Source organism: Bactrocera tryoni, chromosome 3 (assembly GCF_016617805.1).
Source record: "Bactrocera tryoni isolate S06 chromosome 3, CSIRO_BtryS06_freeze2, whole genome shotgun sequence".
Classification (NCBI taxonomy): Eukaryota; Metazoa; Arthropoda; class Insecta; order Diptera; family Tephritidae; genus Bactrocera; species Bactrocera tryoni.
The window spans coordinates 60,431,354-60,455,769 of NC_052501.1; the positions used below are offsets into that span (position 1 = coordinate 60,431,354).

Consider the following 24,416-nt stretch of genomic DNA (forward strand, 5'->3'; position numbering starts at 1 on the left):
TGCAATTTCTTCCGTAAAATTTAGTGTTTCTGACATTTTTTGTTAGTCGGTTAACGCACTTTTAGTTATTTTCAACATAACCTTTGTATGGGAGGTGGGAGAGGTTATTATTCGATTTCTTCCATTTTCGAACTGTATATGGAAGTGCCTGAAGGAAACGACCCTGTAGAATTTGGTTGACATAGCTATAGTAGTTTCCGAGATATGTACAAAAAACTTAGTAGGGGGCGGGGCCACGCCCATTTTTCCAAAAAAATTACGTCCAACTATGGCCCTCCCTAATGCGATCCTTTGTGCCAAATTTCACTTCAATATCTTTATTTATGGCTTAGTTATGACACTTTATAGGTTTTCGGTTTCCGCCATTTTGTGGGCGTGGCAGTTGGCCGATTTTGCCCATCTTCAAACTTTACCTTCTTATGGAGCCAAGGAATACGTGTACTAAGTTTCATCATGATATCTCAATTTTTACTCAAGTTACAGCTTGCACGGACGGACAGACAGACATCCGGATTTCGACTCTAGTCGTCACCCTGATCACTTTGGTATATATAACCCTATATCTGACGGCTTACAGAAGGTTTCAAGACCAGAGCATACTCTTGTAGAACCCCAAAAGGTGATCTGGAAGGAAGAAGGAGGGAACACTTCTCCAGTCTGCCGAATGACAGTGAAAGTACAACGCCAGGAGAAGGCGAACTCGATTCCCCAATCGATGACGATGAAGCAGACGTTCCATTGGCCGACAATGAGGAAGTTCGAATAGCAGTTACCCGTCTGAAGAACAACAAAGTAGCGGGGGCCGATGGATTGCCGGCCGAGCTATTCAAACACGGCGGCGAAGAACTGATAAGGAGCATGCATCAGCTTCTTTGTAAAATATGGTCAAACGAAAGCATGCCAAACGATTGAAATTTAAGTGTGCTCTGCTCAATCCACAAAAAGGGAAACCCCACAATCTGTGCCAACTACCGTAGGATAAGCTGCACGACAGCACGAAAAGGAGCTACCTTTATGCCGTGGTATCCCCGCAAAACTAATACGTCTGTGCAAACTAACGTTGAACAACACCAAAAGCTCCGTCAGGATCGGGAAGGACCTCTCAGAGCTGTTCGATACCAAACGAAGTTTCAGACAAGACAAGACATGTACTCCCTATCGTGCGACTTCTTCAATTTGTTGCTGGAGAAAATAATACGAGCTGCAACTTAATCGAGCAGGTACAATCTTTTACAAGAGCGTACAGCTGCTGGCGTATGCCGATGATATTGATAGGGCTTGGACGATGACAACAACTGATGAGTCGGCGTTGCGAGTTTTCGAGAGAAAAGTTATGCGAAAGATTTATGGTCCTTTGCGCGTTGGCCACGGCGAATATCGCATTCGATGGAACGATGAGCTGTATGAGATATACGACGACATTGACATAGTTCAGCGAATTTAAAGACAACAGCTACGATGGCTAGGTCATGCTATCCGAATGGACGAAAATACTCCAGTCCAGCAGTACCAGCCGGAATCAGAGGAAGAGAAAGACTTTCACTCCGTTGGAAGAACCAGGTGGAGAAGGACCTGGCTTCGCTTGGAATATCCAATTGGCGCCACGTAGCGAAAAGAAGAAACGACAGTTGGAGTGGTATCGACTAGATTTTATCTATTTTTACCATTACTACATACTATTAACATGTCACATTCTAACAAATCAATCATATGGAGTAAAATTAGCCGGATGTTCGAAAAGCCATATTAGTTATATGGGGGCTCTCAGGTTTTTGCCAAATTTTACTTATTTTAAGCACAAAGATACACTTATATTAGCAAAATACGCTCGCTCATTTTCGTTGAGATAACTCACATACTGGCCGATATATAGTCACCCGGAAGTTCGAAGATCTTTATATTAAGTATATGGGGGCTAAGTGATCCAATTCAGCCTATTTTTGACACACAGGCATGTCATTGTCAGAAAAGAATTTTCCCTGATTTTCAATTGTATATTTCACACATTGACCGACATTCTCGATCAAAAGCCGACTATAGGTACCGGAGTAAAATATTCGGTAACTAGGGGCTTGAGCTGATTTTATTGGATTTTAACAATTTTTGGTCATAAGGTGGCAAACACTAAAAGCATTACAATTCCCACGACAGCCGGTTCTACGCACCGGAATTGACTCGGATTTCATCCGACCAAGGGCTGTTCTTTCGGCGATCTAACCCCGTTTGGATCGGTAAGTGTTAATTTGTGTTTGTCGTTACTAGAGCAACGCCTTGCAGCAGGGTTGCTCCGTATCCTCCTGACTCGCGCTGGCATTGAGTCCAACCCGGGAACGGAGGAATTTTTCTGCTGCGTATGCGCAAAACGGCTCCATCCAAACTCCACCTCGGTCAGGTGCAACACATGCAATGGATGGAGCCATCTTAAGACCTGTTCAGGCCTTAAGACACATAGGGAGTGGACCACGCGTTACGTGGCCCCATGTTGCCTGCGCAATACTGCGACCCAAGCCTCTACGGCTGTGCTATCCGCACATAGTTCGCGCGCCGCGCCGCCACCAAATCCGAGTGGCCAACAGAGGACCTCTACGGTCCCTAGGAGCTCAATCAGGCAACATAGCTCCCCCTCTGACTTGTCCCCCCCCAACCTTCATCCCGCTCCAATCCTCGTACGAGAACCAACCAGCAGCTCTTGGTCCCTCGCACTGTCTGTTCCGTGTGTCAGACCGTCATACGTCGGAACGTGGCATCCGTCAAGTGCAACTCTTGTACTGGCTGGTGTCACTTTTCGGCGTGTTCCGGCCTGCGCACCACACGTGAGTGGAGTGACTCATACGTTGCCCCATGCTGCAGGAGTCTGCCCCCGCAACTCACAACAGTGGCGTCGCCTATTAACACCCCAGCGCGACAACCGCCCCTGCGGGTACTACAGCTGCATCAACTTCCACCCACACGTCACTCCCTCACCCCCAGGATCACCCACAGACACCCGCGACAAACTCGGCTACTTCAATTTAACTGCAACGGACTCCAGAGTAAGATCGAGGAGATAGTTGCACTTATGAATCGGGAACGTCTATCGATAGCTGCGGTCCAAGAAACCAAGTTAAACAGCCGCTCAGATCTTCTGAGTTGTGCAGGTTTCAACGTTATACGTAAAGATCGCGAGCGAGATAATGGTGGTGGCCTAGCTTTCATATTGCACAACACCGTGCAGTATCGTCTAATCGATGTAGACATCGACCCCAGGGATACTCCCCTAGAATGTCAGGGTATAGCTATCCGGTCAGGCGATGTCGAGCTCGAAATATTTAATATATACATCCCTCCAGTTACATGTTGCCCAACAGGATATCACCCGAATATAGGTGCGCTACTTCGTGGTGAAAACCGTTTGGTACTAGGCGACTTTAACGCGCACCACGATCTTTGGCATTCCTGCCTGTCAAATGATCGTAGGGGGATGGAGCTGGCGGAACAGATTGACGATTCGACATTCTGCACAATGAATGACGAAGCCCCCACCAGAGTTATGGGCACCTGTAATAGCTCGCCTGATATTACCATTGCTGGCGGTGGTCTGATAAACAGCATAACCTGGCGACCTATGCTAACTCTCGCATCAGATCATCTGCCCATAATTATCTCGATCGAGAAGCCTCCCGATTTTGTTTCTGTGGACAACCGCACCTATTTTAACTTTAACAAAGCTAATTGGGTCGGCTTCACAGAATTTACTGAGAGCACCTTCAAAGCTCTACCTATTCCTATGGACGTATGCGTTGGCGAACGTCAATTCCGCAAGGTGATCGCAGCAGCTACCGCTCGCTTCATCCTGGCTGGAAGAATCGCGGGAATCCGCCCCAATTTCCCAGCCGAAGCAGCCGTTTTAGCTAATGAGCGCGACACCTTACGCCATGCCGATCCCGGGGATCCCCGAATAAGGGATCTCAATTTGGAGATTCGGCGAATGGTAAACCAACATAAGCGGACGAAATGGATAGAGCACCTGAAGTCCTGTAACCTCTCCCCCGGAGTGAGTAAGCTTTGGGCTACTGTCAAAGCTCTGTCTAACCCGAAGAGACAAGACGACAGAGTTGAAGTTCAATTCAATGGTCATGCCTCTTCGGACCCGAAGAAGTGCGCGAGCTATTTTAGCCGGCAATTTACACTGCACCCTTCGGTAGACAAAGCTAAACGATGTGTTAACCGACGGCTGCGCAAAATGCCAAACGAAGGCGCGCCACTTACTTTCACCGACGAGGAGGTTCAGGGTGCCATCAAAAAAGCTAAATCATCTAAATCCATTGGCCCTGATGGAATCAACATGCTAATGCTAAAGCATCTAGGCTCGACGGGAGTAGGATATCTCACCAAGGTCCTCAATCTGTCGCTGACCACTCTTCAAATACCCGATGTGTGGAAAGTCGGAAGAGTGGTCCCACTGCTGAAACCTGGGAAACCCGCCAACAAAGGGGAATCTTATCGACCGATAACTCTCCTCTCCCCAGTAGTGAAGACACTTGAGGCCTTGCTACTCCCGACCTTCACTCACAACCTGAGCCTAGCCAACCACCAGCATGGATTCCGAAATGCACAGCACCACCACAGCACTTAGCGTCATAAACGCCCAGATAGTTCGTGGCCTCAACCAGAAACCACCCTGCGAAAGAACGATCCTCGTAGCGTTGGACCTGTCAAAAGCGTTTGACACGGTCAATCACACAATTCTACTGCAGGACATCGAAACAACTACGCTCCCTCCAGGGCTAAAGAGGTGGACCATGAACTATCTGGGCGGTGGCCAGTCATCCGTACTATTTCGAGGTAAAACATCTAAACTGAGAAGAATTAAACAGGGGGTTCCGCAGGGTGGTGTCCTCTCCCCACTACTGTTTAACTTCTACATCTCGAAACTCCCACAACCACCTGAAGGAGTTTCCATAACTTCGTACGCTGACTGCACGATATTGGCGTCGGGCAATGGAATCGATGGCATGTGTTCGAAGGTAAACAGCTACCTCTCTGACCTTTCTCGTTTCCTCACTGCACGAAATCTCACACTTTCCCCCACCAAATCCACAGCGACCATATTCACAAACTGGACGAAGGAGTATAGACTTGAGCTTAACATTGCAGTCGACGGCGTCAAAATTCCGACTGTCAACAATCCTAAGATTTTAGGTGCAACATTCGACAGTCTATGCTCCTTCTCTCCTCATACGACCGCGATTATCGCCAAAGTACAGAGCCGCAAAAAAATCCTCAAGTCGCTAGCCGGCAGCACATGGGGAAAAGACAAAGAAACGTTGTTGGCAACATACAAGGCAATCGGCCGGCCGGTCCTCAATTACGCAGCCCCCATATGGTCGCCTGGATGCAGTGGTACGCAGATGAGGAAACTACAGACCTGTCAGAACACTGCACTCCGGACCACTACAGGATGCCTTTTGATGTCTCCCATTGAACACCTACACAGTGAGACGCTTATGCTCCTAGTTAAGGAGCATAATGAACTCCTCTCCAGGCAGTTCCTGCTGGGATGCTTTCGCAGAAATCACCCCTGCAGTCATCTGCTTGGAGCGGAACCGCCTCCTAGGAGCATCAAAAGGTCATTCCTGGATTACGTCGACGACGTCGTACAGTACGCCGACCGGACTTCGGACGCAACTAACTTCAGACAGGTACTGACCGCCATTCACAGCGGAGCCATTAACACCTTCACCGACTCCCTTCCCGTGAATGGCGTTCTTGGAGTTAAACCACCACCCATCGCAGACGAAGAGCTCTAGCTGCCGCGAGAAACGCGTGTGACCCTTGCGCAACTTCGTTCTGGATACTGTAGCAGGTTCAACTCCTACTTATCCAGAATAGACCCTGACATACCCGACGTATGTCCTGCATGCAACGAGTCTCCGCATGATACTGACCACCTCTTTGCATGCCCCACAAACCCCACCCATCTAACACCCTTCTCCCTTTGGTCCGACCCCGTCGAAACAGCACGTTTCTTGGGCCTACCGTTAGATGACATCGACGACAACACAAATGACATTTACCATCCCAACGGGGATTAGATTTCCGTTAAAACAACAACAACAACTCCAGCAACTGGATGCAAGAGTATAAAAAACTTTGCAAGTTGGCAGCCGATCAGCGTTAAAGCTTTCTATTGCAATCAATTTGTTCATTCGAATGTATTTATGTATGTACATGGTATGTACATATGTATATATTTCCTTTAGTTGCACAATTGTCTTTTATTGCAAATTCGAATTGATACACCATATTAGCACAAGTTGCACGCTTGTGCTATGCGGAGAAGATGCAGAAAATAATGCCATTTTTGACAGATCAATAAGCTTAAATAAACTCGCTATTTTAAAAATACTAGCAAGCAGGTGAAGATACACACATATTTACATATAGTGTATACACATGTGTATATGTACAGAAAATTATTGTAGGATTACAGCTTCCAAAAGCAGTATTTAGCAACCCATAATTATCTACGATTCCCACGACAGCCGGTTCTACGCACCGGAATTGACTCGAATTTTATCCGCCAAAGGTCTGTTTTTTCGGCGACCTAACAACGTTTGGATCGGCAAGTGTTAATCTAAGTGTTAAAGTGTAATTATTACATGCGGGTTTATTCATTCATTGAATTTCTCAGAACATCAATTGATATAACATGCCATTTATGTGAACAAATTATGTATTCGCTCCACTTTAATTTTAAAACACTTTTATGTAATTTTCCTTAAACAGTTGAATGGCAAGCGCTAATGCCTATTAGTCAGCTGTTGTCAATCTCCAATATTAAACTGTGGTGTATAGCCTTGACATTTGTGGCTGCATCAAATATGTATGATTATTTGTGTCCTTACTTCACATCATACTAATTTATCCACACTTAAACTGATCTAACCCATTGTATTGTGTTTAAAGTGAAATTAAAAAAGTGTTTATAAAATGAAATTTAAAAAAAATAAACAAGAAACGTTAATTTCGGTTGCCCCGAAGCTATAATACCCTTCACAAATAAGTACTAGTGATCCGATATCGGCGATTTCGACGTGCATACATATGCGCAACTTCTTTCGGAGAACACGACTCGTGCAATGGAAATGCAAAAAAACAACTTGTCTAAAGAATCTCTATTTCCTGTTGGCAGTTATAAAGTTCATGGCAACCGTGATATACCCTATAAATTAACCGTCCGGGGTATCGAAAAATTACTCCTTAAAAGTAAATTAATAAGTAAACAAACAAAACAAGCGAAGTTAAGTAGTTAGTTATGATAAGCTTCATGGAACCTACAAAATTATGTAGGACTATTATTTCTTTTTGAAATTATAAGCAATATGAAATGATATGGATAGTAATATCTTAGAAATTAATGTAGCATTTTCAATAGCAAATTATGTTATCTAATAAATAATACATTACCTTCGTACGTAGTATTAATTATTAACCACATTTTAAATAAATCGTAGAAAAATTATATACATTTTGTAACCGCTATTACGCTTTCATAAATAAAATTCTAATGTCTAGTAATCTGAGTAAATACTTAATGTAAGTGCGAGCTGCAAACAGAAAACAGCACGATCAAACGAACGATCAAGCCCCCCACCCGTTGGCTTCAAACCACAACTTATTCAATGTGGGGGTTGAGTTTCCTGTGTTATTTATATTTACATGTGAAACATGTAAAATAAGCACAGCAAGGGATATGTCAATTGCCATACAGAACACACAGAACTCAAACCCAAATGAGATGAACTGATGTGATCATAAATAGGCATATTAATGCATATAAATTTCAGTATAAACTGGCATTTGCATTTATGTATGTACATATGTATATATGTATGTAGTATGTATATGCATTACAAGACGTGGAAGCATATATACAATATACATACATATGTACATATATATAAACCGTTTCTATATATGAATATTGATCTGGCAAACTAGAACCACTATGATTCATAATACATTTTTGTTTAGCATATTTTATTTAAATAATTATTATAAAATTCGTAATTCTCTAGAGATGAGTTGAGGAGTTATAGGTAGGACGTTCTGCATACGATGAACATGTATTTCTATATGTTCCTACTTACTTAAAACTAACTACATTTATTTATATAAAGGGACATACAAATTCTTAAGGGTATCTTATCACAAACAAAAGTAAAGAAGGCAATATATAGATAATTTTACGTTGCGCGGATAAGATATCACAAAGCAGTCATACAGGCATTATATCAAATATATGTATGTACATACATATATAGCAAAAATTTTATAATTGAAATTTATTCGTTATCAACTTATAAGCGGGTGTTGCGTTCAAAAAACTATTGAAACCTTGCGAATGACTAATCAAATGCACTATATAAAACAGCATCTATATGTACATAGGTACATTTCGATCAAGCTGTAATTGCCTTTGTTTTCAATTTCTTTCTCCGACATTGAACTCACTTCCGACATTATAGAAAGTAGAAAGAAATAAAATGCAAGCTTTTAACACTTCTTTGTTGAGCCAAGTGTTGTATGCACTTAAGAGCATGAAAAAGCAAGAACTCAACATGGAATATCCAAACAAGAATGCTATTGTCACTAAGAGAATATACATACATATAAAGTATATCAGCACGCAGTTAAGGTATTTCGCTAGGCTGAAAAGGATAGACCAAACATCCCCAATATATTATACTACCCACAAACGGATTTACACGCAATAATAAGTAAGCATGCTGAATAAGAGCGGCATTCGCTGCATTGGTGTATTTTTTTTGTAAAACATGTTGTGTATTCGTAATTGTATGTAAACAACCCACCTCCTGCAAACCACCCTCTAACTTTTGCATATTTTGACCTGCTATGCCTTGTGTTGGGTCGTGGCGACAATGTACTCTTTCTGGGTTACGCTTCTATAGATGTCAATGAGCTACCGCTAATAGGATTAGTGATAAGGAAGTAATTGTGTGAACAAATATACTAAAGTTATTTTCAAGCGTTTGTTCATTAACTAAAAATTACTAATGGAAAATCACTGCACTTGCAGGGTAGTTAAGAGATAAACTCACCTGAACGAAGGTTATATGTGTAAGTATATTGTGTTTAATATGTGCGTTATATTCAAGAATACTATAAATATTTTAGGCGAAGTTTTACACTTTGTACGACCTACAATACGATTACAAAAACTGTTAGCAAACACTTTAAAAATCACACTGAGCAACTACATAGCACACAAAAAAATCCGCAAATGACTTGTCTGCCTTATTTATTCGTAGAGACAAAACGTCATCATTGCTTAGTTTTTAAGAACTTCGTTTTATCTTACTACTTTCACTATTCCACATAAAACAATTGGTACATAGGACTTCTAAATATGCTTATGCTATGATGCAAAATATGTTAATTATTGAAATACTAAACGCGTTCGCCCATTTTTATTATGTCGTTTATTTCTTTTTTTCCTTACTGACGACTCAACTATTTTCGTTTTTGCACTATTTCCATTGAACACTCTTTTTATCACACAGCTGTGTTGCTATTCTTGCTAAACAATTCTATTTTTGGCTTACACTGTTTTTTGTTATCAAAAGGACAATCGACAGTATGAATTATATGTTAGCTTCCTCCAACACTTTCCTAAAAAAATTTAACTTGTTTTACGGATAACAAACTTCCCGTTGTGGAAATAATGGACAGACATGAAACGAAAATTTGCAAGAATACCCATTCACAATGAATTGCATCAAAAAATGCTGTCAAATTGGAGATAAAGCAAACTAAATGTAGAGGAAGAAATAAATGTAGATGCCGTTTAGCTATTATTAAATGTTTATTTATTGAAAGCTGGTGTGGCATCTCTATGATTGTTTTGTCAAACTATAATGGAGGGCGTACACACAACAATTAGTTGGTTGATTGAGTTGGGCTAGAAATTTCCCTTGTCGCTACATACGACACAACTTTTAATACAATTTCGAGGCCAACTTCATTTTGAATATTCCCTTCGTTACTTAAACATGAGTTCGGAAGTTGTTGCTTTACTTATTATACATATATGACGCGCTCTCTTCGACAATCGAAATAAAATGGCGAAATCGTTTGAAATCGCACGACCAACCCAAACACGATCCAACTAACACCACCAACTTGACAAAATATCAAAAAATTTTGATTTTCATCCAATCAGTTGGTATAACTCATACAACTGCCCCATATACGTAACAATCAGTTGTACAATTCGATGAAATTGGTACAATAATTGGTGCGTGTATGCCTTCCATAATGACAATGTAAGTTCGAACAATCAACTCAATAAAGAGTTAATCAATGCTAGTGGAATTAAAACCAACTATTGCCGGAAATTAATAAAAACTTAAACAAAAATCTATGACAACACTTTTGGGAAATTAACCAGAGATTTAATAGGCAATTGATTTCAGAGTATACTAAAGAGTTAAGGGTAAAATCCAAATTATACCTATCTAACTTAAAATATGAATACCTTATACTATTAATATGGTATATTATATATATGTAACTATAAAATTTATAAAGTATCGGAATACGCTTTGTTTAGCGGAATAAGTTCAAATAAGCTTGAATAGTTTGAATATATTTGTATTCAAGCATTTAAATATATTACAACCCTGTGTTCATCTTAATTCTGTTTTGAATGGTTGTTTGAAAATTTCTAAAAGGGGTTTGAATTAAATTTTTGTTATACATACATGTAAGTATTTGATAAAGACTTTATTTGAGTTTCTTAAAATGATCTTAGATAACTTTATTCAATTATAGGGCAAATTATCAATAACATTGGTCATTAATGGATTTAACCATGTATCTTTGGGCTGCTTTCATTTGGGTCATTACATATTTCGAACATTTGCTTAATAAGTTTGCCAAAGTACATTACAAAAACAATAAGCGGCGACAACCTCAGTAACCCGATTGCACTGTTAATCGTGACTTAAAGAAAATAGTTACTTAAAAAGGACAATGAATTTATACATAACGGGGTATAGAAAAGTGCTATTATGGTACGAAAGTGTTGTTTCTTATGCCTTTTGTCGGCACAAACTAGTGTAGCATTGTTCGAATTATTGCCTATTATACTGCCATTCATTAGTTATAAGTTTTATACATTAAACGAATGTTACTAATAGTTTAAGAGAAAAAGTTTTAATTTGTAATAATAATAAAATTTTATAAAGCATATTTAACATTGAAGTCATAAAAAAGTTATTTTAAATAATGCTTGAATTGAACTTTTATTTCAATTCAAGCGCTCTGATTTATACAACTCTGTGCCTGTCTTCATTTTGTTTTTGTCTTGTTTCAAATATTTATTTGAAATTTAAGAGAGGAAAACTAGTTGCAATTGGAGTTTTAGGCATAATTTGTATGTATAAAGCATGAGTTACATATTTTTAATTCTAAAAACAAGGCTGTCTATTTTCTGTGTAACTTCAGAGTTCGGTGGTTATATATAAAGTCAGAGAACTTGGATTCTTAGTTGTTTGGAAAACTTTTCTAATAAATTTGCTTGTTGGATTTATTACAATGGGTGACTACAAGCTACTCAATAAGGAGTTAGTCGATGCTAATAGAGAATTAAAACAAACTATTGCAACATATCAAAATGAATTGGTTTTAACGCGTGCGGAGTTAATGGAACAGCATCGAATACGTGTTGAGGGCGAGCGCGAATATCGTGATCGCGTACTCTCATTAGTAGCACATAATTTTATGGCATTAATGCGTGATATCGATGCCAACGTAAATGTACAAGAATTACTGAGTTGTAACAGTTGTGAACAAAACTCAAATTACACCAATACTGTTAATGCTAAAAGTGATAGCGCCAGTTTCAGACGAAGAAGCACACATCTTGTCAGAGAATTTCGTCGTTCTAGTGCAGTGACCCGCCAAATTAGTATACAGTTGTCGCCAACACGACGACCATACGAAAGTCATGCTATTATCGAGCAAACTGAAACCAGTAAATTAGAAGAATCTGAATCTGGTAGTGATATGGATTTGGAAAACTCTATAACTGAAGATAATGTAATTGATGTAGAACGCGAAGGGAGCTACGAAAATGCAGATTTGCATTGCATAAGGGAAGCCAGTGAAGAAGAATGTGAAGAAAATGATGACGGTAGAAAGTGTACAGTAGTTGATAAACGGAATAGGCAACCAATCAGAGATATATCCAATATTCATAAGGAGCAAGTCGAAAACAGATATTATGTCACAAAACGTGGAAAAGAGCGTAATCGGCGCAGAGACACTGAAAATTCTATAGAAGTTCCACGTAATGTGGAAGTTGGTATGTATTAAATTTGTCGCAAGCAAATGCATCAGATTTTATAAAAAAAAAAAATATTTTAGATGGCATGGAAGTAGAGGATGATTTGATTCAGACAATGAACCAAACGTTACATGTTTCGGACAGCCAAATAACAGATAATAATGATAAGTGGATGGAAGTGAATCCAGAAAATTTTAAACGTCATGTTGTAGTGAAAGTTAAACGCATGCATGAACCACAACCGGCAGTGGTACACTTGAACACAAAAGGTGAGTCTAATGCATGAAATATTTTGGTACGAACAAGTTATTATAACAATAATTTACAACATTTTAGAGAACACACTTATACCAGAATATGAGATTTCAGTCGAAAACATAAGAAATGATGGTATGTATATTCTATTATTTATAGGGATTATACAAGTATAATAAAGTGTTTATGCTAACAGAGTTAAGTTTGGGTATAACCCAATTTTCTATGGGTAATTTCTTGGAAGCATCCTGCAGTACGCCATGTCATGGCATGAAAGCAGCAATGGCAGAGGGAACGACTGATGAAACCAATTGCGATGGCTCATGCAGTGCGTCATCACAGACAACAAGCCTATGCTTGCGGCCATCACGCAGATGTGCGCCAACAACTTTAGCGGAGCCTAGTTTAAGAGTAAAACTACGGAGCGATAGTGGCAAAAGGAAAGGATCTACGAAGAAGCGTTAAATAATATTTAGTTATTAAAAAGTTATGCAAGATTCTTTTAATAATATTGTCATAGTCATTAGTTCCACTCATGATACTGTTTAGTATTTATTTTTCAAGTAGTTTGTGTTAGCTGCAATTGAAATTCTGGGGAGAATTTGTAATAATAAAGCCTACATTTTTTATACCAGTAATTGAGCATTTCTGTATGAATACAGAGCTCCAACAAGCATAAAACAAAGTAAACTGATTTTTTCCTTAGCTCATTAGTTAGTTATTATAAAAATTATAGTTTGTTATTATAAAAACAGCAAGCGACGAAATAAGTCGTTTGCTAGTATTGATTTTGGTTTAAAAGCACTAGTTGTTAAATAAAGAAGACGCTAAATTTATGTATAACGGAGATAAGAAAAGGAACCGTTGTAGTGGTACTATTATACGAAATTGTTGTTTGTTATTCCTATTGTTTGCACAAATTAGAGTAGTATTGTATATTATCGAGTTTATTGCCAGTTATACTGCCATTACTTTATTATAAGTTTTATACATTATACGAATGCGATTAAAAGTTTAAGTAGAAAAAGTTTTAATTTGTAATAATATTAAATTTCATAATCCACAATTCAGGAAATTTAATACTGAAGTAAGAAGTTATTTCAAATTAAGCTTTTAACATTTATTTCTATTCCATCATTTGAGTTTATATTTTCTTGTGTCTGTTTATACTTTGTTTTTGTGCTTATCTCAAAAATTTTTTGTTTGATTTTGAAGATTGGAAAACTAGCTGCTATTGTAATTATCGGCAAGATTTGTAAGTATAATGTCTGAATTCCATATTTTTATTTCTATGAACTAAGCAGTTTAATTTCTATGCAACTTCAGGGCTCGGTAGTTAAATATAAATAAGTGAACTTGGATTCTTAGCGATTTGGAGCATTTTCTTAATAAATTTGCTTGTTGGATTTAAAACAATGGGTGACTACAAGCAACTCAATAAGAAGTTAGTCGATGACAACAGAGTATTAAAACAAACCATTGCTGCATATCGAAAAGAATTGGGCTTAATACGTGCAGAGTTATTGGAACAGCATCGTATACGTGTTGAAAGCGAACGCGCATATCGTGATCATGCGCTCTCGTTGGTAGCAAACGATTTTATGGCATCAGTGCGTGACATCGATGCTAACATTAATGTGCCAGAATTTGTATATAATAGCAGTTATGAAAGTTTATGTTCAAGTTGTACCTATGACCCAAGTACTGAAAATGATAACACCAGCTGCAGGCATAGAAACACAAATCTTGTTAGAGAATTTCACCGGTCAAGGGCGTAATTTTCCTATACCTGCAATATAAATATTTTTCTTGAAATACATAAGCCGTTTCTTATAATCAAATGTAATGTAAGAGACGAATAGCTTACAATATAGTATTTATCAAATATTGGGAATACGTTTTATTTATTTTTGCGGCGTGACGATTTCAATTAAGCTTGAAAATTGTTGAATAAAAATTTCATTTTGTTTTGAACGGTTGTTTGTAAATAACTAGAAGAAAATGCCCAACATTAAATACTCACAATATTTAGATATTACAAAATAGCAACAACTACAAATATTTGATAGCTTCTTTGGGGCGGGTGGAACTACGAAATGTTGAGTGTATCCGCGCTTGTTTTGACCCACAATATTTTTATATACTCGTAAGAACGGATTTACATAAACACAACGCATGACAGCTTCATTACGGCACAAAAATTACAAATTTTATTTAAATATTATTGTATTATATTTTTTGAAACGCTGTAAATAAGGTCAATAAAGTGTCGCCAATAATCGTAATTCCATAATTATCGACTACTTAAATTGGCGTTACACAAAAGTCCAATAAGTTGACAAACATACATAACAATATAGGTAGCTTACATACAAACAAACACATTTGAAACCCCATTGCGCTGTGCATGACTGCAATGACGAACATAACCACAGACACACACATTCCATCCAGGCGTATAGACATTTTGTAGGCTCTAAACAACTTCAATTTTGCCAAGACAACAATTTATATGGTCGACTGTTTGCGCCGTTGCCACATCAGGAATGTGCTGTGTGTTCTCATTTATTTCAGAAATTATATTTTGAATTTTTGTTAATATTTGGCGTGATTCATTCGCAGGCAATTGTGAATCTGGTTGATTGTGTTGCTCTTCAAGCGCTTCACTAGCTTCTACAATCAAAGGCGTGTTGGTATCATCAAAATTATCGTCATTTCCTATGACACTTGAGTGGAAATTTTCTTGTAGGTTCGGTATGCTTTGCGGCATATCTGCGCGTAGACTATTCACTAGATTATTAAGTATAGCGATTCGGTCACGCAATTGCTCACGTTCACGTTGCAGGAGCTGCATTTGTGCAGCTTTTTCGTACTCGCGTTGTTTTAGCATGCGCCTTTGTGTTTGATACAGGGTTATATATTCGCCAATAGTCTCAGTTTCGCCTTGCAGTTGTAGTACTAAATGTTCCAAACGTTGTTTTTCATCAGTTAAATCGGCCACCTGTGACATGAGGCGTGTGAAGCGTTGCTCTAAACGCTCGACAGCTTCCTCGGTCGGTAGGTATGGTGTGCTAGTGTTGCTGCTGCTTGTGGATAATTGTTTCACATGTTGGTGATGGTGCTGTGAATGCTTATTCTCATTATAGAGATTATGTTCGAGGTCGCTACTATGCTCGTCATGATCTTGATTGTGTTCGTGATGATCATGCTCGTGTCCCTGTTGATCATGCTCATGTTCGTAAAAATGATGCTCGCGTTCGTGATAATCAGGCTCGTGTTCGTGATGATCATGCTCGTGTTTGTGATGATCATGTTCGTGTTCGTTATGATCATCTCCATGGGTATGTTCATGTTCGTCGTCACAGCCGTTGTGTTGATGTTCGTGCAATTCATCGTTGGGCTCGTGCGAATGATTGTGTCCATCTAACTTCCTTCCCTGAAAATAGCATAAATTGGTATAGGAACATTGAAATTTTTTTATTGTACCTGTCGTTGCAGTTTCCGTTGCAACGCTGCCGCTTTGTTAGTTAGTTCCATATTCTCATGTGAGAGTCGTATCATTTCTTCGTCTTTATATTTGAAACGCTCATCAATATCGTGTAGACGCTCTTCCATTTCATTGTAGTTCGCGCGCATTTTACGATTGGCGTGCTCTTCAGCATCCAATTTATTCATTAAATCCGCTTTATCATTTGTCAACTGTACGAAGCGCAGCTCCAACTCATCTAGTTGTTTTTTTAGTTCGATGTTTTGTGCAAGCGCGCGGGAAGCTGCGATTTTGTCCGATTCCATTGTGGCTAATAATTTGACTTGGTCGGGCTGTTCGGAAGCATAATTTCTCACATGTTCCTCCAATTGATCCAATCTGGTTTGCTTCTCTTGTAGTTCGCCGCTGAGAATTTCAAGACGATCTTCTTGAGATTTAATTTTCAGTTGAAATTCATGACGTTCCAATTCGTAATCGCCAATTTGTTCTTTTAGTTTTTCAACTTCTTGGCCTGGCGCTTCACTGCGCGTTAGGGATTCCTAATTAAAGCATGTTAGTACCATTGTATATAAATTTCTACACAACGTAAATTATACCTGTTCTTGCTCTTTCCTCAACTGATCTTGTCGGCTTATATTCTTTTGTATGTCCTTTTCAAGTGCGCCTATATGATCCACAAGTTGACGTTCACGTTCTTGCTGCTTTGTGTATTCATCCAATAATTCAGAATTCTTTTCGCTCAAATTGCTTAATTCCGAATTTAAATGTTTTACATAACTCTGATATTGATTGCTTGCTTGCTCCTTATCGTATGTCAGCTGCTGCACCATAGCCTTCAGTAATAATTTTTATATTTTTAGAATGCTCATACTTTTTTACAAACAGCCTAACTCACCTGTAAGTCTCTGATCTGCTGTTCGTACATGAATTGTGTTTGTGTAAGTGTTTCTACACGATTATCGGGCTGATTCACATTTGCCTCATCCGACAGTTGGCGTATGCGCAGTTGTGCCATTTCTAGCTCATTAGCTTTTTCTTTGAACTGGTGTTCTACATCTGTGGCCCGTTGCTGCATTACATCTAGCAGTCGTTTTAACTCATCTAGATGGCCAGCTTGCTCTTCCTGCTTTGCAGTCGCCTGGGCCAATTTATGTTGCAGCTCAGCATTTTTGTTACGCAATTGCTCTAAGCTTTGTTGTTGAACTTGATAGTGTTGTAGTAGTTCTTCTTGACGTTGTGTCGTCGATTCTAACTGTGTACGTAGTTCTTCGGCTTCCAATTCCCGCCCTCTACATAAAGAGCGACATTTATTCAATTCGGTTGTTAACGCAGCCTTTTCAGTTATAAGCACTTGAATAGCATTAATATTTTGAAGTTGCATTTGATCTGTAGCACATTCCCTTATCGCAGGCGATGCAACTGTTGGCGCCGCAAAACTATCCAGCGTTAATGCTGGAAAGTCTTCCGTTGTTGTTTGGAAGTAACTAGCGGCAGTGGAAGGTATTAACGCAGACAAAGAAAAATCAGGAGTTGCAATAACTTCTGATGTAGTATTTACTGCAATCTCTGCTGATGCTAAAACATCCATCGCAATGTTATTGTTGACTGACGTTTGCATATTAGTGCTTGTTGCCTCATGTCCATTGTTAGATACATCATAATCGGATGCTTCAGATATGTTACTCGAAATACTGCTGCCACCGGCGATACTATTGCTGTGCGATTCTGTAGGTGCTGTATTTGCATTTTCCGCAGCGCCACGTTTCTGATATTCCCTCAACTGCAAATAAGTTTTTTTTTATTACACAGATCAATAAAAACAGCACCAAAGTTCCCCACATCACAGCACAAATACACACTTATAAGTATGAACAGCGAAATAACACTGAGGGACTTGTCGGTGTGACGTGTCATTTATAATGTTTTTACCTTTTTCCTTGCGGCAGCCAATTTTTGTGCCTTACTCTCGTTTACTTCTTCTCCTGGCATAGCGTACTGTTGGGGCTCTTTCTTCCAAAATATTTAAGTTAAATCTATAAAATCTTGCTAAATTTCTGAGTTCTCAAAATCCAATTGGAAAAATAAATATTGGACTGACACTTTGACACCTCAAAATAGTCAACGAAAAATTAATTCACAGTGATTTGGTTAACATCTAGGTAGGTGATAGTTATGTTTCATTACTCCAACAAATTTTTGAGTCTGTTAAACAAAATTACACTGAGTACCTATTGTGAACTTGCAGCAAATTATATTAGTATTTCGTTTTATATAGGCTAGGCGACGGTCTGGATTGATTTTATTTATCGTTGGTATTTATCTGAAACATGGTAGAGAACATCATTTCACGCAATTTTAGTGAGATATAACAACGTAATAACGAACAAATAATATAGACGAAGTCTTTTTAACAGGGTTTTTGAGAAGCAGTTAGAGTGAAATTTCACATAAGCGGACATTGGCAGGACCTGCCTTTCTGTCCTATAAAAAGATTGTCCTTAGTAAACATCAATAAAGCTTTGGACCGAAAAATGTGTACAGTTAATAGGGCTTTCACTGTATGAGTTGGTTCTCCGACTTTCCGAGAGATTTTCAAGAATATAGAGATATAATGGGTTGCCAAAAAGTCTTGCGGTATTTTTATTGAGTTTTTTTTTTATTGAAATTGAAATGAATTTTTGATGACTCATGCCCAGCTCTTGACCGATGCTACGGCTGCAACCATGCCGGTCTCTTTCGACCAATTCAGCGATTTTATAACAATTTTCGACGACAGGCCTTCCGGAGCGTGGCGCGTCTTCGACCACCTCTACACCAGAACGAACATGTTGAAACCATTGTTGTTTGGTGGAAATGGAAACTGTATCGGGTCTATAAACTGCACAAATTTTATTGGAGGCTTGAGATGCATTTTTGCCTTTATCGTAGTAGTACTGTAAAATATGCCGTAATTTCTCTTTATTTTCTCCATGTTTGCGACGCTATAACTCAGTAACGACTTAAAAGATACGACAATCAATCAAATGTTATCAGTTAATGTTAGCGCGTGAAATGAGCTTTCCAAAAAGGTATAGCATGACCCGATGCGACGAATAAAACTAGAACTACGCGCTTTCAGCGCCAATCCGGAAATCACTTTGTTTTAACTTCTGAAACATTTTAAAATATACAGCGATATACGAGATCTCTAGAAACTGTAAATAATCGTTATCTGAACAATATCATACTCTGTCCAACACGGTGCGAGAGAATAAATATATATCGAAAATAAATATATGTATAATAGCCTTTAGTTTTAATACTACGATATTAATAATATAATTGTACAACCAGTTTATAACATTAATACAGTTATTTTTATCTATTTGTGCTTTATCTGTAAAATTAATCTTTAAATTTAACAAAAACTATTTATCTGTTTCCGCACTCAATAAAATGTATTTTTTATGACTTCGTTCATTGTTGACAGCTAGGTCATAATTTGTACAGTATGTAAAATGCAATTTTAAGAACATCTTGATGTACTTGAAGTATTTTGTTGAAACAGAAAAAACGAATAGTTTGAATTGATAGAAATAAAAATGTATTTCTATTTAATAATTTTTAACCTATAACTAACACTTATTAGAATAATTATTTCCTTTTTGACATTTCCGTTCTTTTCATTTTAATCATTCATCATAGGCGTGATTATATGATAATCATTTAAGTAAACAACTATCAACTTGGATTCAGCAACATTATTCAAATTTGTCAATTGAAAATTCGTATGTATTGAAATAAGCAATTAATAAAATAAAAAAAATCTTCATACAAATTATTTGTAATTGCTAGTAGCATTAAGCTATTGTAAGTTACTCTATTGTGAACATATTTCAATTTATTAAATATATAATATATTAAATATATGTATGTATGTGATATGTGAGTGACATCCTAAAATGCTATCGTTAATATTCGATATGAATTTATTGAAAAAACTGATATTAAATAGATTATTAAGTTAATTTTTAATAAGTACTGGTATTTTTATCGTTATTTGAGATTAACTAAAATTTTTTCGTTGGATATAAATCCAACTCAAGAGACTAAGTGTTAATATAGCAGGAGAGACCTCATTGAAGGTACAAATTCAAATATAATCGAGACATCTTATCTGTATATCAGGCACGATAAATACATATATACACGTACACTTTATGTCAATATAAGTATAACTATAAGAGCATATCCAAAGATACAACTTTTCGGGGATCGGATGGCAATCAAATCCGACCCCAAAAAAAAAAACCTGACGACAAAGTTTTTGTTTGATAATATGACAATAATGACTGACGACACTGACCCTTACCCTTATACTATGGTTTATCAATTTCTTAACGTTTTTATTTTTATCTTTGCAGCCACAACTTTCCAACTTTTCGCATCTATTCAATAAATAAAAATGCACTCTTTTTACATATACCAAATTAAAGTAATACAACTTTTATTCATTAATTTAGTGGCAAAAATTAACACTACCGCAATCAGTTATTATAAACTATGAAATATTTACTTATAAAATATAATAATCACTTTTGTTTACAATTTTTTTTTTTTACCGATCCAAACGGGGTTAGATCGCCGAAAGAACAGCCCTTGGTCGGATGAAATCCGAGTCAATTCCTGTCGTGGGAATCAATTAAATTTTGTTTATACATGCTTGGGACCGTATAAATAAAAAAACAAAATTTGAATAGTTTCATGTTACCTCAAAATTTTCGACTAATAGCGCAAAGCTTTTGTGGGTACAGAAGCTGAAATGTGACATAAGGAAGACTGCTTAAATGTAATAAACTATACTCATACCACAAATACACCTTTATCTTTTTATATTCTACATAGTATTTAGATTCCCGTGAGTATGGCTATCAATTTTGCCTTGGAATGAAGAGCAATTATAGATATAAATGAATTTATAAAATTATATTTAGTGTCAAGAAAATATTCTTCATTCAACAGAGTGTCTACTTCTCTATGCATTTCAGCTACATTTAAACTGTTCCTTTGCATTGGTTTATGGCAGACAATGGTGAGTTTGCAATTATTATTAGATTAGATTATCGTAGGCAGTCGCCAATTACACTCAAAGCTTTTATCTCTACGTAATATTCTCGCTTAAGTACGTATATCGTGTACAACTATTGCGCTTAAATTGAAAAACCTATAGAGATTTAGCTGATTAATTGATCATTACCACAATTGTTCTCTATTTCTCATTATAATATTTATCAATTTTTAATGGAAAATATTTGCGCCAATTTAATGGCCTGGTTTTTCAAATACGCATAGCCGGCTTTGCCCGCCATTTTAACGGTTTCAGTTTTATTCAAAGTTGTTTGCTGTATATGGCTCGTTCCAGCGGTAGACACTGATTCGCTGGCATTGCCATTCGTTGCACCATTAGTAGCACTCGCTGAAGCAGCATTATTAGGAAACATATTTCGCAGTACATAATTGAACCCGATCGCGGCTTTATTGCAATTAGACTTGAAACGTTCAATACCAAATGCGCGTATAGCACGTGAAAACCCAAATACTTGTGAAGTAACGGAGGCACGCCTTACAGCCAAAGTTCTCCCATCTTTTTGCTCGCTATATTCGACTATTTCATCGACTTTCTGCAAATAGAAATATATTATATTATTACATAATAATGCAATTAGGGCAGTGGTGTGAACAAATGGCGAAAAAAGAAAATGTTTTGAATGCATGAATTAAAGAATTGGTTCATTGGGAAATGTACGCATCAATTAGTTTTCATTATAATAAACAATAACGGATTGTGCTAAATAAGCTTTTTCATTCTAATGTTGCTGTAAAAAAATAAATTGATCATGAACAGTTGTTACTATTTTTGGAGTACTACTCATTTCAAATATTTTTATTGTTTTCTTATAGCCGTGAAAGATCAAATTAATAATTTAACTAGAAGTACTTCCCTTTTCTCGTTTATGTGAATATTCAAACAAAACAATTCTACAGTAAATGAAATAAGCATACAAAAAATGTATACTTTCAATGTAAAAAGAAAGCAAATAAGTATATCGAATGTATACATGTATGCAAAATTAACAAACCTTTGCTATGTATTAGAAGAGGCTTAAGAACCGGTTCATAAAGAAGAAAACAAATAACAAAAAAAAAAACGTACTAAGAAAAATACTATGTTGGGACTTTGTTCGCGCATCGCTGGTGGTAGTTAAGTGATAATAATAAAACTGATATTTATAAATAAATTACCTTTTGCACTCACCATTATCTTTTTGAATCCAATATTTCGCGTGAAGGTGACTAGGGTTTTATTTTTCGGATCTAAAATCGAATCCTCAACAATTCTCACTGGTGCATTATTATAAAAACGTTTACCCCATTTTGGCACTGGATTTGTTTTGGATAGTAAACGGCGAGAATATAATTTACCATCACGTACCTCACGCTCTATTGTGTCTTCCGTAAGAACATGTGTACTGTAAATTCAGTTTTATATATAGTATATTTATATTTATATGTATATCAGCTTATTTTACTAACCTTGAGGGATTGGGATAGCGATTCCAGTAAGCTTGTACGACCTGCTTCCAACTGTAATCAAATACTGTCTCAGTTGTACATTGCGACGCAGTAACCATGATTCAACATTTGCAATCAAACCCGACAGATAAAATTTATTTCACTTTTGTAAATGGCAGCTATAAAATGTTTACTCCGGCTATCAGATTAATTTACATCAACGAATAAATTTTATTATAATAATTGCTTATCAGTAGGCCTTAGTGGACACTTATTCTTTTTAATTGTTACTACTACGCGTTGATTTTTTCTTTACTAATTTCTTGGGTGTCGTCACACTTGGTGTATATTCTCAAATGCAATGTTTCAGCAGCTGCCTCTTCGACCAACAAAACAAAATTGCTATTTTCAAATTAAAAGTAAAAGTGCAATGCTATGTAGTATTAGTCGGCCGGCAAATAAGTGGGTGTGTGCTACGCACGTTTTAATGTTTTTACACACAGCCCTGAACTAAAAACAATTTTGTTAATTTTACTTTTTTTCTCGTGTAGAGAAGTTAAATATAGACGTCGCACTGTTAACAGACGGATAGAGAAATAGAAAATGGTATCAATTGAATATTTAAATAGAGGGAATGCAGTTGTAGCAATTATATCTAGTTGATCTTACCTACCATGTGTAATAACTCTAGCAGCGAAATATATGTAGATCACGCGATCCACAATTTGTTCTATGGAATCACCAGCAATTCAAGTTTTACAAGTAACTCTTACACAATATTGACTCACTGTACAATTGTTCGATTTTTTTTCGATAAAATTTTGAATATGTTTACAACTGTATTTTTCCTCTTTTTACAACAATGATATTTAACACCAATTAGTAGAAATTTCATTTATTTATTTTTTATCACTTCCTCATTTCTTCATCCTTTGTTTGCATTTTTATCCTTTACCTTTCACAAAACCAACCAACGGCTGCTGTTATACTATTTCCAATCAGAATGAAAACGTGCAATAGCACACATTCTTCACAATAACCAAATGAAAGAAAGACATAAAATAAGTATATAAAAAATAATGCAAACACTAAAACAGTAGAGTGAATGCGACAACTACTTATATACTTCATAACTAACGAGGGTTTTAATGATGCCGCATTGCAAAAATATTACCTACATATATTTATATTTCATTGTTTGTGGAAAAATAAAAAGCAATAACTTTTTTGAAAATAAAAGAAGAATAAATAACTTTTTTGAAAAATTTCAAATATGAACGCATTACTGCAAGTTAAGTTCTAAAGTTATGGAAATAGTGTTAATAATTTTCTCTGATATAAAAATATGCACGATTTTATTCCATATCATCATAAAATGTTAAACGTTTTTGTAATTTACTGAAATTCTTTCTGTAGTAGTTTAATTTATTTGCCAAGCAACAATAGGGTAACTGATTTAGCGCCATCTATTGGCCAATAACAAGTGGAATAAAATAACGGGTAAACAAATTGCGAGTATTTGATTATGTGCACACAAATTTAAGATTATTTTATTCAAATTAAACAGATGTTAATATTAGAAATTTTCATAATAAAATACTTTATTCAATACATGTCAAAATTACCTTAATCCACCATACCATAATGTAGGGAGTTGTGGTTTTCTTTTTCTGCCTTCTATTAAATTTAATAGAAACGGAATTGTAGCAGCTTTGAAGAGTGATCATTTTGTTCAAATATAACTTATACGCCGTAGGGTCATTGTTACTG

At 37.0% G+C, this 24,416-nt stretch overlaps 5 protein-coding genes and 1 long non-coding RNA gene across 12 annotated transcripts in view; 3 read left to right on the forward strand and 3 right to left on the reverse strand.

Annotated features, from left to right (window-relative positions):
* LOC120770138 (uncharacterized protein PB18E9.04c) overlaps window positions 1–9,754 on the reverse strand; it is a 51,275-nt gene extending 41,521 nt beyond the window's left edge. For 2 of the 5 annotated variants that reach the window (XM_040097323.1, XM_040097324.1), the window contains exon 1: window positions 9,105–9,753. The gene's annotated coding sequence lies outside the window, so the exon portion shown is untranslated. Of the gene's footprint in view, window positions 1–9,104 lie in introns of all 5 variants that reach the window. The other 3 variants (XM_040097319.1, XM_040097325.1, XM_040097321.1) reach the window with 3 other exon arrangements.
* Window positions 9,755–10,731: 977 nt separating this feature from the next.
* On the forward strand, window positions 10,732–11,201 carry LOC120772375. The gene is made up of 2 exons (XR_005705058.1): window positions 10,732–10,768; window positions 10,837–11,201. It is a non-coding gene; the product is annotated as an uncharacterized LOC120772375 (long non-coding RNA).
* Window positions 11,202–11,362: 161 nt separating this feature from the next.
* Window positions 11,363–13,495, forward strand: LOC120772956. Of its 2 annotated transcripts, XM_040101859.1 has the most exons (5): window positions 11,363–11,440; window positions 11,512–12,370; window positions 12,433–12,621; window positions 12,689–12,742; window positions 12,804–13,495. In XM_040101859.1, the coding sequence occupies exons 2-5, from the start codon at window positions 11,602–11,604 to the stop codon at window positions 13,070–13,072; spliced, it is 1,281 nt and encodes a 426-aa protein (XP_039957793.1). In that variant the 5' UTR covers window positions 11,363–11,440; window positions 11,512–11,601; the 3' UTR covers window positions 13,073–13,495. The 2 variants fall into 2 exon arrangements, with proteins under 2 accessions (XP_039957793.1, XP_039957794.1); XM_040101860.1 differs by having other exon boundaries at window positions 11,433–12,370.
* Window positions 13,496–13,796: 301 nt separating this feature from the next.
* On the forward strand, window positions 13,797–14,652 carry LOC120772958. Its single transcript, XM_040101863.1, has 2 exons — window positions 13,797–13,862; window positions 13,934–14,652. The coding sequence occupies exon 2, from the start codon at window positions 14,023–14,025 to the stop codon at window positions 14,383–14,385; it is 363 nt and encodes a 120-aa protein (XP_039957797.1). The 5' UTR covers window positions 13,797–13,862; window positions 13,934–14,022; the 3' UTR covers window positions 14,386–14,652.
* Window positions 14,653–14,808: 156 nt separating this feature from the next.
* On the reverse strand, window positions 14,809–18,206 carry LOC120772955 (golgin subfamily A member 2). Its single transcript, XM_040101858.1, has 5 exons — window positions 18,024–18,206; window positions 16,990–17,874; window positions 16,691–16,927; window positions 16,094–16,633; window positions 14,809–16,043 (listed from the first exon to the last, which is right to left on the reverse strand). Exons 1-5 carry the CDS (start codon window positions 18,081–18,083, stop codon window positions 15,084–15,086), a joined length of 2,682 nt encoding a protein of 893 aa, XP_039957792.1. The 5' UTR covers window positions 18,084–18,206; the 3' UTR covers window positions 14,809–15,083.
* A 2,548-nt stretch (window positions 18,207–20,754) lies between these two features.
* On the reverse strand, window positions 20,755–23,652 carry LOC120772957 (protein preli-like). 2 transcript variants are annotated; one of them, XM_040101862.1, is made up of 4 exons: window positions 23,320–23,652; window positions 22,668–23,220; window positions 22,390–22,603; window positions 20,755–21,754 (listed from the first exon to the last, which is right to left on the reverse strand). In XM_040101862.1, exons 2-4 carry the CDS (start codon window positions 22,763–22,765, stop codon window positions 21,365–21,367), a joined length of 702 nt encoding a protein of 233 aa, XP_039957796.1. In that variant the 5' UTR covers window positions 22,766–23,220; window positions 23,320–23,652; the 3' UTR covers window positions 20,755–21,364. The 2 variants fall into 2 exon arrangements, with proteins under 2 accessions (XP_039957796.1, XP_039957795.1); XM_040101861.1 differs by having other exon boundaries at window positions 23,316–23,652.
* Between the last annotated feature and the right edge of the window lie 764 nt (window positions 23,653–24,416).

What these genes read in the sequence shown, in the direction of transcription:
- LOC120772955 (XM_040101858.1), bottom strand. Translation starts at nt 18,083, where the DNA reads ATGCCAGGAGAAGAAGTAAACGAGAGTAAGGCACAAAAATTGGCTGCC. An exon ending in TGGCTGCCGCAAGGAAAAAG is followed by an intron (nt 17,875 to 18,023) that starts GTAAAAACATTA and finishes ACTTATTTGCAG; the next exon opens with TTGAGGGAATATCAGAAACG. An exon ending in AACGGAAACTGCAACGACAG is followed by an intron (nt 16,044 to 16,093) that starts GTACAATAAAAA and finishes TGCTATTTTCAG; the next exon opens with GGAAGGAAGTTAGATGGACA.
- LOC120772958 (XM_040101863.1), top strand. Translation starts at nt 14,023, where the DNA reads ATGGGTGACTACAAGCAACTCAATAAGAAGTTAGTCGATGACAACAGA.
- LOC120772957 (XM_040101862.1), bottom strand. Translation starts at nt 22,765, where the DNA reads ATGGTTACTGCGTCGCAATGTACAACTGAGACAGTATTTGATTACAGT. An exon ending in CGCTATCCCAATCCCTCAAG is followed by an intron (nt 22,604 to 22,667) that starts GTTAGTAAAATA and finishes CTGAATTTACAG; the next exon opens with TACACATGTTCTTACGGAAG. An exon ending in TTGGATTCAAAAAGATAATG is followed by an intron (nt 21,755 to 22,389) that starts GTGAGTGCAAAA and finishes TTCTATTTGCAG; the next exon opens with AAAGTCGATGAAATAGTCGA.
- LOC120772956 (XM_040101859.1), top strand. Translation starts at nt 11,602, where the DNA reads ATGGGTGACTACAAGCTACTCAATAAGGAGTTAGTCGATGCTAATAGA. An exon ending in TCCACGTAATGTGGAAGTTG is followed by an intron (nt 12,371 to 12,432) that starts GTATGTATTAAA and finishes AAAATATTTTAG; the next exon opens with ATGGCATGGAAGTAGAGGAT. An exon ending in CGAAAACATAAGAAATGATG is followed by an intron (nt 12,743 to 12,803) that starts GTATGTATATTC and finishes TTATGCTAACAG; the next exon opens with AGTTAAGTTTGGGTATAACC.